This window comes from Oryza glaberrima, chromosome 5 (assembly GCF_000147395.1).
Source record: "Oryza glaberrima chromosome 5, OglaRS2, whole genome shotgun sequence".
NCBI lineage: Eukaryota > Viridiplantae > Streptophyta > Magnoliopsida > Poales > Poaceae > Oryza > Oryza glaberrima.
The window spans coordinates 4485698-4504310 of record NC_068330.1 but is presented as its reverse complement, the minus strand read 5'-3'; the positions used below and the strand labels follow the sequence as shown (position 1 = coordinate 4504310).

Genomic DNA, 18613 nt, shown 5'->3' with positions numbered 1-18613 from the left:
TGGTATATCATACTATCATCCTTTCGTCCTTGGGCTCGTATACTAAGGTGCGTAGTACGTACTCCCTCCGTCCCAGAAAGGAGGACGTTCTAGGTTAGTTAGGAAAAATTAGTGTTGTGTGAAAATGACCATTTTGCCCTCAATTTATAGAATTGGGGCTAATCATTTGAATGCTTAGTAGGAGTACGACAAGTACACTGCCACATCTGTACAAAAGGAATATTTGAAGCATCCAATTAATGCTGGGTGCTACTACTAGTATCAACACTACAGATTGGTGTTATACACCTAATTCGAGTGATATGGCGCCAAAACATAAGGGCTTAAAAGAATCCAACCGGTCTAATCAAATTCAAAAACTCCATGGATGGTGCTTTGCCGCCCAAGGGTACCCTCCATAATCCTCAAGCAGAGAGGCAGCTACAAGCCTTTTATCACTTCATCCATCATCCTACAAACCAACTCCACACCCACCCATCACAATGGCTATAGATCTAAACATATTAGCAGAAGAAGAGGAAGATGGAGGGGCTTTACCTGACCTCAATGAAGCACAAGCCAATCTAGAAGAAGAAGTTCCTGGAAGGCATGTTATCCAGGTAGATGACCTTGCTCGAGTTGCTTGCCATGGAAATGATCAAGTTGTACATTCTTTTGATCTCAACTTGGGAGCTTTTGATCTCAACTTGGAAGCAACAGAAGAACAAGAACAACTGCATCCAGGTTTTTTACTTCATCTAATCTTTCTCAATGCATAAAATGGGTTCTTTCTCAGTGCATGTTGATTGCATTAGTAAATCTGGCTCTAAAAAACTATGGTGTTGTATGACATGCAACAGCAGATTATACCCCCTCATCAGCACACATGCTCTATCTCTCTCTCTCTCTTTCTCTCTCTCTCTCTCACACACACACACGATCTGAAAAGAACAAAAGGTTGCTACTGTGACAGTTTTGTAGAGTTTAGTTCTTCTAGTTCCATTATCATGTATCAGAAGACACTTTAGAAACTAGACAACAAGTGTAGTAATCATAGAGAGTAAAACTCAAGACATGTCACTATGGTTTCAAATAGATTAAAGCATTGGCAAACAAATAGATTAGATTTCAAAGCCTAGTATGAAATTTTAGTTCACATCTGACCATTTCTTTTCAGAATCCTAGAGCATCTGGACTTTACAGAAGATAGAGAAAACAAATGAACTGTAAATAGTACATTGTTACCTAACATCGAATTAGGGAGGAAGTAACTTTGGTCATGGCCAGAGCATGTTGGAAGAATTAACAGGCACAACCTATTGGTGAGCAGAACGATGTCAAGATTTACTAACTAATTTTGTTAATTGCTAGTACAAAGAACCAATTTATTGCCAAGAACCCACACGTCTTGCCAAATTTAAGTATTTAATATTCATCAACAAATCACGTGTTTATGATGCGAAATATTGAATCATGCTTAGATGGTCACATACTTGTGAAATTTGAATTGTGAAACATCCTTAACTCCAGCTCCTAGTCCCAGACACAATATTCCTGTTGACCTGCTACTGAAAATAAGCAAGAACTGAATTAAGTACCTGAAAAAAATTACTTGTACAGCACTAGAACTTAAATAGAGCTAGAGGTAGAATTAAATACATAACTGAATTAGCATGACAACAAATCAATGCTACCTTACGAACAGATGTATGAATAAGTCATGGATCTTGATATGGAAATATGGAAGAGTTAGTACTATTGTAAACTATAGTTATGAGTCATGACATTGCAAATCCTAAACATATTCAATATTCTTTGTGCGGCACTGACCAGCAAGTAGTTTTTTTTAGACAATTATCAGCAAGACATGGAGCATGACCTGGATATGCATGCAAATGGAAATGAGGAACAAGAAATTCAACTGGGTAAAATTTCATTACTTTTTGATCAGTTACAAACATGTTTACATTCTTGATTTTAGGACTGAATAAATCTACACAATCTGATTAACACACATTAACTTACCATGTAAATTTTTTTGTAGACAATGACAATGAATTGCAACATGAGCTGGAAGCCTTGGAGGATGAGCTTCGGGACTATGGCGTGTATACAGATACTGTCAATGTTGTCTTTGATAGAGAGGAGTTGTCGGACTCAGAAGAAGAAGAAGATGCAAATCCAAATCCAAATCCAAATCCAGATGCAAATGGAAATGAGGAAAACAGTTCTAGAGAATTGACAAACCCACAAAGGCAAAGAATTTATGAATTGTTGCTTGCAAAAAGTAAGGATGGAAAACTAGAAAAAGACACCACACGTGCAGTTGCTCAAGTGTTCAATGTCAGCATCCGTACAGTCCAGCGTATTTGGAAGAGAGCAAAGCTTTGCATCGCACATGGAGTACAAGTTAATGTTGACTCGAGGAAGCGTTACAATTGTGGCCGCAAAAAGGTTGTAATAGACTTGTCGGTTGTATCAGCTATTCCATTGCGCCAAAGAAGCACTATACGGTCACTTGCTGAAGCCCTAGGTGTGTCAAAAAGCACATTGCATAGGTTGTTCAAAGAAGGGCATCTACGACGTCACTCTAACTCACTAAAGCCTTATTTGAAGGAGGCAAACAAAAAAGAAAGGCTGCAGTGGTGTGTTGGTATGCTAGATCATCGTACGTTACCAAATGACCCCAAGTTTATTGAAATGGAAAACATTGTCCACATAGATGAAAATGGTTCAATGCCACCAAAAAGGACAGGACTTTCTACCTGCATCCCCTTGAGGAGGAACCCTATAGACCTGTCCAAAATAAGAATGCAATTGAGAAAGTAATGTTTCTATCAGCAGTTGCGAGGCCTAGGTATGATGCTGAAGGCAATTGTACTTTTGATGGTAAGATAGACATTTGGCCTTTTGTTAGAAAGGTAACACAACCTTCTTATACAAGTGTTATTTACTTCTGTTTTTTATGTTTAAACCTAGCCTATTTGATGTACTAACAGGAACCCGCACAAAGGAGAAGCCGTAATAGAGAGAGGGGGACACTTGTAACAAAGACAATTAAGGTTGATAGAGACACTATGAGATCATTTATAATCTCTAAAGTTCTCCCAGCTATTAGAGCATGTTGGCCTCTAGAAGATGCAAGAAGAACAATATTTATTCAACAAGACAATGCTAGAACTCATGTACCAATTGACGATGAGCAGTTCAGTGTTGCAGTAGCTCAAATGGGGCTTGATATTCGCCTCGTGAATCAACCTCCCAATTCCCCCGATATGAATTGTCTAGATCTTGGCTTCTTTGCATCACTTCAGTCCTTAACTGCTAATAGGGTGTCTAAAAACATGGAGGAGCTAATAGAGAATGTTCAGAAGGAATATAATGACTACGATCCAAAGACTCTGAATAGAGTGTTCATGACACTACAAAGCTGTTGCATTGAAGTAATGGAAGCTAATGGAGGGAATAAGTAAAAGATCCGCAAAGCGAGGCTAGAGGCACTTGGCATTCTTCCTAAAGCCTTTCGCTGTGATCGTCAGTTGTATGAGAAAGTCATACAACTTCTAGGCAACTAATTGTGCACTTGCGTCATAATATGTACTTTTGTCATCTATGTACATGTGTCGTCTATGTAATTGTGGAAACTAAATATATAATATGTTTGCTTGTATGAATGTTTTATCCTAGGTTCTATTAACAAGTTGATTGTCCATATGCACAATAAAAAAAAACAAGCACTAGTATTTCATAGAGATGCATGACATTTCAATAAGATGTTGAATAACCATATATTCCAAAAGATGTCACCAAACAGAACCACATAATATATAACATGATAGGATGCCACTATGCAGCTGACTAACTATGAGTTCGTATTTTGGACTAACAACAAGAAGTACGTAGACGGCACACTATTCATGTCACTTAATCAACACACTACTTTTTTTTTACTTGGAAACACTCGGTGTAACCTGGGATCAGTAGACGTAGAATTTCCAACTTCGTGTCATCAATGAGCTCGTATTCTTCCTCCTGTGAATCAACCCAAAGGTCCACGCCTACAAACTGACCATCACCATTTTCTTTGTCGCTCGGCATCTTCTCCTCGCTGGGTATCTCCTCCTCGTTGGGCATAAATTGGATGGACACCTCCTGAACATATATGAAAACAAATCAAAATTGGAAGCTACAGAAATTTAATAATAGTAATCAATACATTGTATGCCGAGTGCTTGCACAAGATCATATATTTTGTTCGTGTGAAATATTCATGTCAAGCACCTATTTTCAAGAATTTCCTTAGTTTATCACTTTGGAACCATTCATAGTCTTTTCTAGTTCATATGAAGGTGTAGACATCCTGACTGCTATTCCTGCTTTTATTTATAGTATCAGTTCATAAAAAAAGATTAGATTACTTATTCTTTCTGTATTGTTTATTATATTATTTTTAAGAAGGGAATTTTTGTGTTTGGCACATGTTTATAGATCCACTATACACTCGGTTTATTCTTGGTTGTTCAATTCCATTCCCCAATTCTGTGATTTGCGAATTGAATTGATGCTTCATGATCGGCTGACCAAACCATGCATAATGGTACTACACCGGTTTGACAAAGTATGCAGTAAGAACTTCCTTAATGGAGTTAAAATGCAGTACTAAATTATGTATTACCAATAATTTTATTCAATGGAGTTAAAATGGTGAACTTCCCTTTCTCTGTTGCAGCCAGTTTCTGATGTTTAAGCACATGTCTAATAATTATAATATCTGGTCTACTAGGCAAGTTGCAGTATTGGAGAAGAAGAGGACTGAAAAGTATGAATTTCTATTTTTGTTACATACTTACAAAATCAGTAGGTGGTAGATAGAGACTATGTTCAGACTTCACAACACATTTTATTATCTTAGTTTTATAAAAGCTAAAATTAATAATAGTAATATTATGCGTTGCAGGACTCTTATCATGGCAAAACAATATTAAATGGAATGCAATAAAGATCCTGTGTGGTAACGGCTAGAACATTAGATGGTGCATGACTCTACATTGAACAGATCAAGTCTTCCAGCTATATGGCACTATACTGCTTACTAACTTGTGGCTTTGGTTGCACATTACATAATGCATTAAAGTTAGAGTGATTAAATATCTATGGTTACCTAATTGTTACTAGCTAGAAGTATATGGATATATTATACATAGCAGGCTCCTCAGGAGTTTATCTGTAAGTTTCCATAGTTATTAAATAATATATTTTCAATTTTTTATGCAAAGTTTACTCAAATAAATTAATAGCACACACCTTGCTCTGCTCGCTGATATTGGAGGACTCCACCACAAAGTGCTTGCTCGGTTTAGCACTGTGGTTGGCCATTGTCCCCTGCCACAGGTCACCTCCCTGCGGGTAAGAAGCATTCGACGAAAAGGAGGCCTTAGTAATGGTAGAACTGGGTCGTCCCATGCCATAAGTCACATTGGAGCTCATCAGCTTGCCAATTTTACCGCCTCGCTTCTTCTCCATTGCAACACCATCGTGCATCTTTTTCTTGGGCACAACGTCAATGAACCAATCTTCAAATACGAAGTCGCCTCCTTCATCATCCAAATCAGGCCAGAACTCATACTCATCCATATCGGGCCCATCCTGGGTATCAAAGATCACGTTCTTGCCTTCTTCTAAACATCGGCCAGATTCACGATGAAACCACTTGCCTTGAACCCGCTGCCCGCACCACATCTGGGCAGGCTGTTTGCATTCATCATTTGAGTGCACTATGTTGCTGCCGCCACAAATCCCACCACCCTTCTCCACTTCCCCGCAATCCTGAATCTCACCACCATTCTCCTTCGCTTCCCCACAATCTTGAATCCCACCATCCTTCTCGTTCACCTCCCCATAATCCTGAATCCCACCACCCTTCTCGTTCACCTCCCCACAATCCTGAATCCCACCACCCTTCTCCTCCACTTCCCCACAATCCTGGAACTCAGTTTCGGGCACAAACTCCTGATCTGAGGAGAAGCAGTACTCGATGCCTTCATCATCAGAATCAGGGATGAACTCAATCTGGTCGTCGTCGGACCCATCTTGTGTATCCAAAACAAAATTCTCACCTTCTTCCAATGATTGGCCAGATATTCGACAGTACCACATGCCTCGACGCCGTTTCTTACCGCGCATCTGTCTGGCACTTCGCAACCTGCCGCTGTCATCACCGCCACAACCCAATCTCTTGCCGAAGCCACCGCCCCTAGGGCCTCCACCTCCGCAGCCCCTAGGTTCGCCGCCGATGCAGCCCCTAGGGTTTGCGTTGCCATCGTCGAAGCCGCAACCCAATCTCTCGCCGAAGCCGCGCCACCGCCACCCCTAGGGCTGCTGCTGTTGTAGCCCTTAGGGCCTCCGACATCGCGGCCCCTACAGTTTCCGCCTCCATCATCACCTCCACAACCCAATCTCTCGCCAAAGCCAGCGCCGTAGCCATCCCTACGGCCTCAACCGCCATAGCCCCTAGGTTCGCCGCCGCTGCAACCCCTAGGGTTTCTGCCATTGCTGCTGATGGCGCTCTCAGTGTTGCCGCGGCCATTGAGCATGTTGTCGCACACCGGATATGGCTTGCTCGTCTGGGGGTGGGGGAGGGGAGGGGGGATGGATGGGGATTGGTGCGGTGTGCTGATGGGAGGGAGAAGCGGGGTGCTGGTGTGGAAGACGCGGCATGGAAGGAGAAGAAAACGAGAGACGAGCGATGGGGAAGAAGAGAATACGAGAGGAGAGGATAAGGTAGCGCTTTAGAGCAAAAATCGTTTGGAGGAGAAAGAGTTCGCTAGTACTGTTTTAGATGGCCCCACTTCTTTTTTTTATTTACCCTTTTTTTTATGTGTGCTTGTCTAGGAGTTTGCTAGTGCCTGCCAGGCTGCCAGGCTGCCAGCGTCAAGAATTATGGGACAAATAGTTAGGAGCAGAACGTCCTCCTTTCTGGGACGGAGGGAGTACCATGTAAAAATTGGTACGGTGGAATTGGCGTTTTGAAAGGTGATAGTGGTACTAAGCAGATTGCACATTAATTAAGTTGATGCAACACCAGTGCGATTTGGTCGTCCAACAAATATTCAGTAGCTAGTGCTGCTGCAGTCGTAGTAGTATCAAGCAAGTGAACGGTAAACCCGTTGTTACAAGGGGTGAGTGAGTTTGATCCGTACGTACGTACGTGTAGGATGCTCGCAGCCACAGGATTGCACGGGTTGCGCGTCTGCCGCCTGGTGGACCACCGGATTCCAAATGTACGGCGATCCCACAAGTTGGAGTAGTACCGGATTCCGGAGCGTACGTGCCGCAAGATACGGTGAAAAACCGTCGATGTCATTTTAAACCATATTATTCTTTTGATAAACTTATAAAAATATATATACATATATTTATTTAGTCTTTTTACCAAACTTTGATAGACACATGAGAAATCTTATTAAAACTTGATGATGTTATCAAAATTTGATACGGAGTAAGATTTATTTTAGCTACCATATATTTCTGGTTGTTGGTTTCTGGTTGCTGTGGCCACTACCGTATACGCATGTAGCCGTATTATAATAGGAGTATAGAAAAAAGAAATGGTCACCTAGCTAGCAACTCGTCTTTTACAGAAGGATCCTGGGCGGAATCTTTTTGAAGTTTGGTTGTGGACACGTACGGCGACAGCAAGCTTACGTACCCGTACCTGCATACTCATACAGATGACAGGCGAGCGATGAGAGAGAAAAAGGAATCTTCTCGGGGGTGACGTCAGGTGACGTCATGGTCGGTTTTTTATTCCCCTCCCCGGTTGGCGCGCCGGAGCAGGAGCAGGCGATCCACCGGACCCCATCCATTAGCCCATTGGAGATTAATCAACTCTCCAATTCAAAACAGGGCGCCCAAGGGCACCACCGCCATTTCGCCGTGTTATGTACGGCCCCTCAAACTCTCAAACAACATTTTGAAGCGGAGGAGTTAGCATGATTAGTTTTTTTTTTCGAATTAAATTAAGATATGTGTCGCCTTATGTGGGACAAATTATTCAATACAAAACAAATTTATTTAATCTTGTCAGGGTTATAGCTACCACATACCAAATAGCAGTTGACTAAATCTCGACATGACCCATCACATAACATGTCCTATACGGAAACAACCTGCGGATATAGGAGGAGTTCCGGATAAGGAAAGACAACCATAGCTGTACATGGAAACGACAAGAACTACTCGGATTGTATCCATATTGGTTTCCCTAGTTCTATTTAGACAAGGGGATACCTATGGGTATAAATACAAGACCCCCTAGGAGGAGAGGGGACAATCAACATACACGGAACAACAGAAGCCACAACATACAAGCCAACATATGCCAAGACAAGCCGCCGGATATCAACTTCAGAGATATGCCTGGATCGACCCTATCCGATACCTACAGAGGCCGGCCGTAGGGATCTAGCGCTGTTTCTGATCTCGCCGGGCACGGATTCGAGGAGGAAGATTACCCTGTTATCGACTACGAGTCAGACATTCAATTCAGACCGCCATGTCGGCAACAGTTAGATAGGCTACCCCAAATATTATACTTGTGTGATCCAGATGAATAAAGAGCAACACCGGCTTCGGCCAACAGGATGTAGGGTTATTACCTCACAATTCAGGGGCCCGAAACTGTATAAAAATCCCCGTCTCCATCTTTTACCTCAGTCTCGCGTATATCCTAGTACCAAAAAATCCCCATACTATGCAAATACCGGAATCGCGACATCAAACGTCGATAGTGGCGCACCAGGTAGGGGACTTTGGTGCTTCAGGATTTTGACGAGATGGGTTCAAGAGATGGATTCTCCGACAACAAGCTACTCGACGACTTCGGCTATGGGAAGATTTAACCCGACCGAAATATGTCTCCCGTTGAGATCGGAATTATCGTCATCAACTATATTCGATCCGGCGAGATCGACCAAGGTTCAAGCCTTCGTCGCGGTGGAAGACCAACGGTATCGACAGCACGAGAGATTGATCCAATATGAGTCGGTCCTATTCCCAATGGGGTGTCCTCGGACACGGGCCCGATTTGAATCGAGATCAAACGTCGCACTGTCCTAGCCAGGTTAAGGTGCAAACAAATCGTTCCGCGCGTGGCATCAACTCCTACGGCTAGCTGGTGCAAGGCATCGGCCCGCTGAGTCCAAGCTGGACACGGCATCTACTATCATCGACCGAGTACACCAACAGACAGATCCAAGCCAAAAAAACGTGCATGCATGTTTGGACCAATCAACATTTATCCACACAGTGCATATGTACAATTGCTTTGGTAAGATATGTCTGGGCTACTCAGACAGGTGCACAGAAGGTAATTAGTTAGATCAATTTTTAAATTGATTTACTAATTTCGTAGATACATCTGGCATGTATCTATAAAGGTATGTAATATTTTATCTACGAATTTATCATACATATTCAGATCATACAGCATTGTCAGATCAATAATTTATTACGTTTACCTAGAGCATGTCTTTTATACACTATCTATTGCGCGAGTGTCCCCGATGTTAAATCGACTACGATCTAACATTGGGGGCTCGCTCTATTTTCTTCTGTATAAATCATGCTTGTTTACGGTTTACATAATGCCTGATATTTACATCTGCTTGTTATATCCTGATAATACTAGAAGACCCATACAGTTTTTTGAGTACATACTCGATATTCTCTGCTGTATGTCTTGCCTTCTAGAAAATATTTTTCAGGAACAATTGAGCACTCGAGTAGGTTGTGGTCGAGTACACCGCATTATCGAGAATAATCTCGACAAATGCAGAGTTGTCGCGCCCAACCTACCAATGAAGACCGACGACCTATCTCATAGCACTGGCTGTGGCTGGACTATTCGAGAAAAGGATGTTAACAGATAATTCCTCGTGAACGTTGTCGGCTTGATCACCCGACATGATTGCGAACGGACATCCGGATATGCTACAAGTTGGGTGTGTGAGTCATGCTGGCCACATGAGAGGCACGTGTAATAAACCAACTCTAGCGCCTCCATTGGTGTTCGAGAGATAACTCTACTCGCTTGCTGGTTCTCGAACCAGCACGTAGCAATCTCTCGCACCGCAACATCCATTGGTGTTCCCAGAGATAACTCTACTCGCTCGCTGGTTCTCGAACCAGCACGTAGCAATCTCTCTCACGGCACAACTTCCATTGGTGTCCGAGAGATAACTCTACTCGCTCGCTAGTTCTCGAACCAGCACGTAGCAATCTCTCGCACCGCAACTTCCATTGGTGTTCGAGAGATAATTCTACTCACTCGCTGGTTCTCGAACTAGTAAAACGTAGCAATCTCTCGCACCTTAACTTCAGATGGTCGAGGTACGACTACAGTAATAACGCAGCGGTCCTCGCACCATGACTTCAAATGGTTGAGGAACAGCTACGACTGGTCTTCGACCGGCAGCGTAGCGGTCCTCGTACCACGACTCCAAATGATCGAGAGACACCTATTCACTGGTTCTCAACCAGTCAATCGTAGCGATCTCTCGTACATTTACTTCTAGTGGTTGAGTTACGACTACTAACTGGTTCTTGACCAGAGGTGTAGTGATTCACCCACTATTTCCAATTCAAGTGGTCGAGTTTAGACTACTATCTGGTCCTCGACCAGCGGTGAAGCGATTTCATCCACTATTTCCACTTCTAGTGGTCGAGTTATGACTACTACCTGGTTCTCGACCAGTGGTGTAGCGATTCTCCCACTATTTCCACTTCTAGTGGTCGAGCTACGACTACTATCTGGTTCTCGACCAGCGGTGTAGCGATTCTCCCATTACCTCTACTTCAACGAAGTTGATATCAGGTACACAATATCGTCAAGTGTTTTACCCAGAGATCCCTTACCATGATGACACCTAGCGTTGAAACCTATCCTACTTTCCGTTTACACCGTCTTGACAAGGCCTCCGAGGAACCTAAGGGAACTTCAGCTGGGGATGCCCAGAGCCGATAAGGCCTTGTCGGATCCTGTAGAGACAAAAGACCATGTAAGATTTGGTCGTGTAAGAGTTCTGAAAAAGGTAAGATCTGGTCGTGTAAGATTGACTCAGATAAACCCTTTATATGCCCGCACGAGGCTGAAAAAGGAAGTCTAACGTTATCTCTGAATTCACCGAGAATGGTCACGTGAGCACGATAACAGTTACTCCAAGGTCTGCGGGCGGTTGAGAATATGAACTCGTTCATTTGCATCGAAGTCGGGGGCTATTGTTAGGGTTATGAATACCACATACCTAATAGCAGTTGACTAAATCTCGGCATGACCCATCACATACCATGTCCTATATGGAAACAACCTGCGGATATAGGAGGAGTTCCAGATAAGGAAAGACAACCAGAGTTGTACATGGAAACGACAAGAACTACTCGGATTGTATCCATATTGGTTTCCCTAGTTCTATTTGGACAAGGGGATACCTATGGGTATAAATACAAGACCCCCTAGGAGGAGAGGGGACAATCAACATACACGGAACAACAGAAGCCACAACATACAAGCCAACATATGCCAAGACAAGCCGCGGGATATCGACTTCAGAGATACGCCTGGATCAACCCTATTCGGTACCTACAGAGGCCGGCCGTAGGGATCTAGCGCTGTTTCTGATCTCGCCGGGCACGGATTCGAGGAGGAAGATTACCCTGTTATCGACTACGAGTCAGACCTTCAATTCAGACCGCCATGTCGGCAACAGTTAGATAGGCTACCCCAAATATTGTACTTGTGTGATCCAGATGAATAAAGAGCAACACCGGCTTCGGCCAACAGGATGTAGGGTTATTACCTCACAATTCAGGGGCCCGAACCTGTATAAAAATCCCCGTCTCCATCTTTTACCTCAGTCTCGCGTATATCCTAGTACCAAAAAATCCCTATACTATGTAAATGCCGGAATCGCGACATCAAACGTCGACAAATCTAAGATTTAATAAAATCATTTTAGTATTAAAGACGTTGTTAAATTTTTCTATAAATTTAATCAAAATATAAGTTTAAATAAAAAAGTCAATGCAACTTGTATAATACTCTTTCCATCTACTTTTGATAGTCATATTTCATCTTGACATACAGACTAAGGATAAGTAATTCTACTTATCATTAATTTAAACATGGTACTAGTCATTCCTCGTAAACAAGCGATTCATTAATATTTACATTTTTCGATGCCCATGTAGCCAATCTTGTGTAGAATAATGGAGAGTCATGTATTAAATCGGAGAAAGTCATTAAGAGGATATGTTGTTGGATTGAAATATGCTTATAAAAATAGAATTTTCATATTTGAAAATATAACTATCAAAAGTAGATGGAGGGAGTAGTTACTACTCAACCATAAGTTTCCGTGTCCAACTTTAATAGTCCGTTTTATTTATTTTTTAAAAAAAAAACTAAAAAAATAAGTCACACATAAAGTATAATTCATGTTTTATAATCTAATAACAATAAAAATACTAGTCATAAAAAATTAAATAAGGTGAACTATTAAAGTTTGACACGAAAATTTATGGTTGTGTTTATTTTGGGACGGACGGAGTAGATCTAAGCTCATCGCTGAAGCCAGCAGAGAAGAGAACTGGGAGAAATTAAAAAAAAAAGAAAAGAAAAAGAAGCCTGTGGACTAACGATGGTGTCTCTGCCCGGGCGGGCCTCGCGACACAATGAAGGCTACCACCGATGTTTGCGTGCGAGCGAGCGAGCTCCCAAAGAATCATGACGACCTGAGGCAGACAGGACAAGTTGCATTATCATGCAGGCACGTGCATATATACTGTACATGCCACGCTCATGCCGCCCTTGCTCTTCTGTTGCTCCTTTTTTTTCTTTCAGTTTAGACAGGCTGCCTATACAGCTTTAGTCAGTTCTGGAGTGAAACACTTTCAAATATCATCATTATATAATATAATTATGATGTAATTGTATCATGTTATAGTTACAATATAATGTAATTTGTATGCAACTCACATACAAAAATACATCTGCGAGGTTGGGGATTGATCGGTGCCTTTGTAAATTGTAATTGTTTTTGTCAAGAAAAGAATTGTTGATATTTTTTTAGCTAACCTGTTTTGGATTTGATTTGCAGTTGGGTACTTGGGCTTGGTCTGATCTCAACCAGGAACTGTACGAGTTGTACGACTTTGTCTCTCTCTAAAAAAACTGAAGCTGCAGGGATTTTGGAGTAAAGTCTCCTATCTACAGGAATGGGCCAACGATTTCGGCCTCTGAATAAGCTTGGGCCAACAATTTCAGCCTCTGAAATAAGCTTGGGCCAAACCATGGCTTGTTTTGTTCGACTGGACCTTCCCCTGTTCTTGTGATTTTTTGGAATAAGTTCACTCTAGGTCCCTCCATTGTCCTGTAGTCTTATTTTCCATTCTCAGTCCAGAAAACTAGATACAACACATCCCTCAACTTACAAAACAATGCAAACGAGGTCCCTCGGCAGTATTGACCCTAGTTTTAGCGGATGTGGCGTATACATGGATCAGTTGACTAGGTCTTCGTTGCCAAATGGCATTGACTTCACACTTACGAGGCAATTCAATGCGAAATAATAATAAAATATGTGAGGCCCACATAATCAGTTACAAAAATAAAAAAATAAAAAAAAGTGGGCCATGTGGCTCCACATATCATCCTCAGTACTCCCCTCTCCTCTATATCCTTCACCTTTTCTTTTCCTTTCCTTTTTCTTTTTTTGTCTTTTCTTGCTTCTTCCCCTGATGGCATCCGGCGACCAGCCGCGGACGACAGAGAGAAGGGTGGCCAGCGGGAGCGCCATGTCAGGGGAGAGGGAGAGGCCATCGCGCAGGCGGAGAGGGACAGGTCGAAAAGGTCGGTGTTGATGTCGGCCATAGAGCGTGCGAGCTTGGTGGTGGAGATAAAGCCGTCGCCGTTACCGTCGAAGGCCCTTCCTTTCGACGACATCGTCGCTGCCGCTAGCCTCCCCGCCCCCTCACTAGCCTTACCGGGCGGAGGTCGACCGAGCGGATTTAGTTAAACGGTTTTAAGAAATTGTTGAAAGATTTTAGATTTTTAGTTGTAATTTTAACATTTGAGTTGAAATTTTTTAATTTTACGATGGAAGTTTTGAATTTTAGGATGAAAGTTTCAAAACTTGAGTTGAAAGTTTTTTAAATTTAAGTTTAAAGTTTTGAATTTTGAGATGAAAGTTTGGAATATTGAGTTGTAAGTTTCAGAGTTTAAGTTGAAATTTTCAGAATTTAAGTAGAGTTTTACAATTTCTGGTTAAAAGTTTCAAATTCTAAGTATAGATTTCTTTTTTTTTTTTGGTAAAAAACTGCAACAACAGTTTGAGGAAAAAAAAAACCGCAGGAGGCTCGTCAAATTAAGCACATGGATTGTCCGTACTTATAGGAAAACAGATAATGCGGAATCAGTAATTAGCGCTAATCGTGATTTTGATTCTTGTCGTTTCCAAAGGTGGCCCACCAGGCCCAACATGCACATGCGCGTGCGCTGGCTGCCAGCACTTATTCCCTTCGTTAAAAAAGAATAAATTAAATTAAATCTTCGCTATGTATCAGGACATCCGATGTCCACACATACATAGCTACTATTTGGCTGTTTTTGGATGGAGGGATTATGTGCCAATAGGATTTTCGGAGTTTAGTCTGATCTCAACGAGAAAACTATAAGAATTATACTTCTCTCCGTGTGAAAAAACAAAACCTAGGGCACCGATTTGTAGGGAAAACATATGAAATTTGTACGATTTGAATCATAAATTTCCTATTCGATTTATTGAAACAAAAGATTGAGACTGAACAATCCTATGAAATTCCTATGGTCAAGACAAGGAGGTTTTGTAGAAAAGTTAGCATGAGATCCGACTCCCATGAAAAATTCACTTTGAATCTCTTCTCTAATTCCTGCTGTTTATCCAAACAGTGCATTCATATATTTTTACCTATATTTTACAATTATTACATTTTTGGTACCTAATTTTTGTGAACGGGCTAACAATCTCGGCCTCTGAAATAAGATTGGACCGAATCATGGCTGCACAATTGATCATGATCAGTTTTGTTGGACTGGGCCGACACGGAGATGCAGGTGGCCGGCCCACAGACCTGATTCCGATGTACACAAGTCGGCGAAGAGTAAACAACTGATTAATTATGGATCATCTCAATTGCAATTTGATTACTGCTAGTCCTACGTATAATAGAGAGCAAAAACGCGAAGAAAAGTTGGAGCCGAATTCGATCAAAGCAAATGGTGTACTTGGCTTTCTTATTATCTCTTCATCGTTAATTTCTTTCGTTGCTGACCTCTGTGCTTCTTTCACTACTACGACACCGAATTTTCCGGGCGGGCTATCCAATTTTCGCGTGCGGGTGGGTGGCCCGCACGCACCCAGTCGTCTGGAAAAATCGCGATTTTCGCGTGCGGGTGGCGCACCCACACGCGAAAACCGATCTTTGCGTGCGGGCGCCCACACGGAGAAAAAAAAAGAAACAAAAAAAAGAGAAAAAAGAAACCCTAACCCTAACCCTAGTCCGCCGCCGCCTAGCCGAGGCCCGCCGCCGTCGCCCTCGTGGTCGCCGACTACGGATCCGCCGCTCGCTCCCGTCGCCGGCGCAAATGAACCATCTCACGAGAACACATCTCACATCTCACAAGAACACATCACAAGAACACACATTAACACATCTCATATCAACAAGAACACATCTCACATGAACAAATCACACAAACAATCACAAATAACAAAGAGAGGAGGGAGAGATAGATCCGGTCGCCGGTCGCCGACGTATGCCGCCACTCCACCGGTCCTCCCCCTCCCCTCCGCCGGATCTGCAAGGGAGAGGAGGAGAGTCGCGCTTCGCCGGCCGGATCTGCCGCCCCCTGCCCCGGATCTGCAAGGGGAAGAAGGAGAGGGGGCGGGCGCCACCGGATCCGTCGCCGTCCCCTTCGCCTGCCGCCGCGCCTCTCGCCCGCTGCCACCCCTTTCGCCCGCCGCCGCGCGCGGCCAAATCCGCCGCCCCCTCCCCCGGATCAGCAAGGGGAAGGAGGGGAGGGGGCGGGCACCGCCGTATCTGCTGCCCCCAAGCCTCCCCTCCACCGTATCTGCACGGGGAGGGAGGGGAGGTGGGGGCGCGCCGCTGCTGCCGCTGTGCACCGCCGCCGCCGGGTCCGCCGCCGTCCCCTTCGCTCGCCTCCGCGCGCAGCCGGATCCGCCGCCCCCTCCCCCGGATCTGCAAGGGAAAGGAGGGGATGGGGCGGGTGCCGCCGGATCCGCCGCCCTCTTCGCCTGCCGCCGTGCACTGAGGGAGAGAAGGAGGGGCGCGCTGTGCACTGAGGGAGAGAGAGAGGAGAGGAGAGGAGAGTGGGAGGGAGGAGTGGAGTGGGAGAGATCGAGGGAGAGCAGGCGGAGGGAGGTGGGCAGCCAGGTTAAATGCAGTGGACCACGCGGGTGTGCGGTTGGCTTAACCCGCCCGCACGGGATAATGTGTTATCCCGTGCGGGCGACATCCTGGAGCCTGTCCTCTATATTTCCATGTGGTTCCACTTACAAACCGCATGGAAAAAAAAGAGGGGCGTCCAGGAAAATCTATCCTGTAGTAGTGTTTTACGCGCTTATATTGTGAAGGAAAAAAAGTACGAATTACCTCTCGAACTATGACGATAGTATAAATTACCCCCTAACCACAAAACCAGATATTTTATACCCTGAACTGTCTATACCGGACAAATAGCCCCCCTGACCTAATCTAAAGCGGTATTATCCTATGTGGCATACACGTGGCGGACGAATAACCCAGCATTGCCGAACATGGCAATAACCTACCGTAACCTATATTCACAATTCTTGTGATTGGTAATAAAAATGAAAATTTAAAGTACACAACCTTTATCCTTAAGCTCTTAGTGGTTCAAGGCATAAGACCAGCGGCGGATTTACCGCCCGACTAGGGCGGGCAGTTGCCCAAGCTCCCCATCCACGACCCATTGAGATAGAGTGACTTTTGTGCAACAATTTGCTATCTTCCCGGTCAAAGTGTGTCGACGAGTGATACTCGCGGACCGGATGAATAGAGTATTGTGGTACATTGGAACAGGGGCCTACGTAGTACGACATCAAAACAGACAAAGGACAAGGATTATACTGGTTCAGGCCTCTTATCAGGTAATAGCCCTAGTCCAGTTTATATGGGATTGATGATGATGAGAACAGATTACAAAGAGAGTAACCGAAACACTTGATACCGACGAGATCGTAGTCAAAGGTCTCGACGAGATTTCCCGGCGAGTTGGCTCCGTGGACTCTGGCTTCGTAAACTTTGGTGGATGTGTTGGCGATGAGATGCGATGCGCTTTGCCTCTCCCTAGGGGTCCTTTTTATACCGTGGAATACCTTGACCCCAAGAAAGACTTAGAGATATGTAAACTGGCATAGTATAACCAAGGATTTTATCCCCTCCGAGTAGGATTCCGGCTATTCACTAACTCATAGAGATATTTTTCATAACTTGAGATAAATTTCCAACAGCGTATACGGAAATAAGCCGTATACGTGAAGGTATACCTTATCGGTATATTTCATAAGTCGTAGTATAGAGGGTATGTCTTATCCGTAACCCTGACAAAGTGTAATATAGACACTTCATAGAGTATATGGATTTCATACTTTAGAACGCAAATAACAAGATGGTGCCTGATTTTTCCTGTTCCATGCATGCCCGTTTGGTTGAGTCTGTTTGTGCATGCACTTGAGGCCACAATAATTAGTTATGTGAATTAAAACACCTAAGCATCAATGCATGCAGGAGATCACGCCTACTAATAGTCCATTGTTTTCAATAAAATAGTTTTACTTTTTTAACCGTAATATGTGGGTAACAGTTTTAATTAGAATTACCCCGGCTTCACGAAAATCTTGCCTCCGTTACTGCATAAGACCCAAAAGACCAAAAGGGACATAAGTTACAAAAGACAACAGAAATCTAAAACTGAAAATCGAGAGCTCAAACACTGTATCTACTTTAAATAATACTAATAACAATGCCATGCACGCTCTCCTATCTTAAATTTTTATTCTCTTACTATTTGTTAGTAGGATGTTGATAGCATGACAATGCAAAAGGCAGTGTTTTCTCACGTCAGAGTGAGGTGCCATGAAACCCTTATCCACCTAAAATATCTAATCCAAACCCGGCTGCTATTGGCTAATGGCTATTCCGAGTCCAGAACGAGGGGAGTCCAGGTCAAATTCCTTGAAACCGGCCTCTTCTCTCGCAGCCACCTGCTTTGTATTTTTTTTTTTGCAGAGCCGTACACTAGGATTGTCCAACGATTTTGGTTTGGGAGTATGTTGAGATAATTCTCTTTTGTTCTTCTAGTCTTTTAGATCAGTGGCTGATTAGTTTGTTGGTTTGACTCAACTAACCTGGCTGCTGCTGCCATCAAATTTAAGTCTTTGCTTTTGTCCACCTACCTCTGTCCTAAAATATAGCAATTTTTAGCTAAGATAGACACACAATTATCTAGATTCATAACTAAAAATACTTATTCCCTCCGTTTCACAATGTAAGACTT

General features: G+C 43.3%; 1 protein-coding gene across 1 annotated transcript; it reads right to left on the bottom strand.

The window, feature by feature from the left end:
• Nucleotides 1–3915: 3915 nt before the first annotated feature.
• LOC127773410 (uncharacterized) lies at nucleotides 3916–6565 on the bottom strand. Its single transcript, XM_052299473.1, has 5 exons — nucleotides 6387–6565; nucleotides 5911–6280; nucleotides 5539–5871; nucleotides 5284–5412; nucleotides 3916–4131 (listed from the first exon to the last, which is right to left on the bottom strand). Exons 1-5 carry the CDS (start codon nucleotides 6563–6565, stop codon nucleotides 3916–3918), a joined length of 1227 nt encoding a protein of 408 aa, XP_052155433.1.
• Between the last annotated feature and the right edge of the window lie 12048 nt (nucleotides 6566–18613).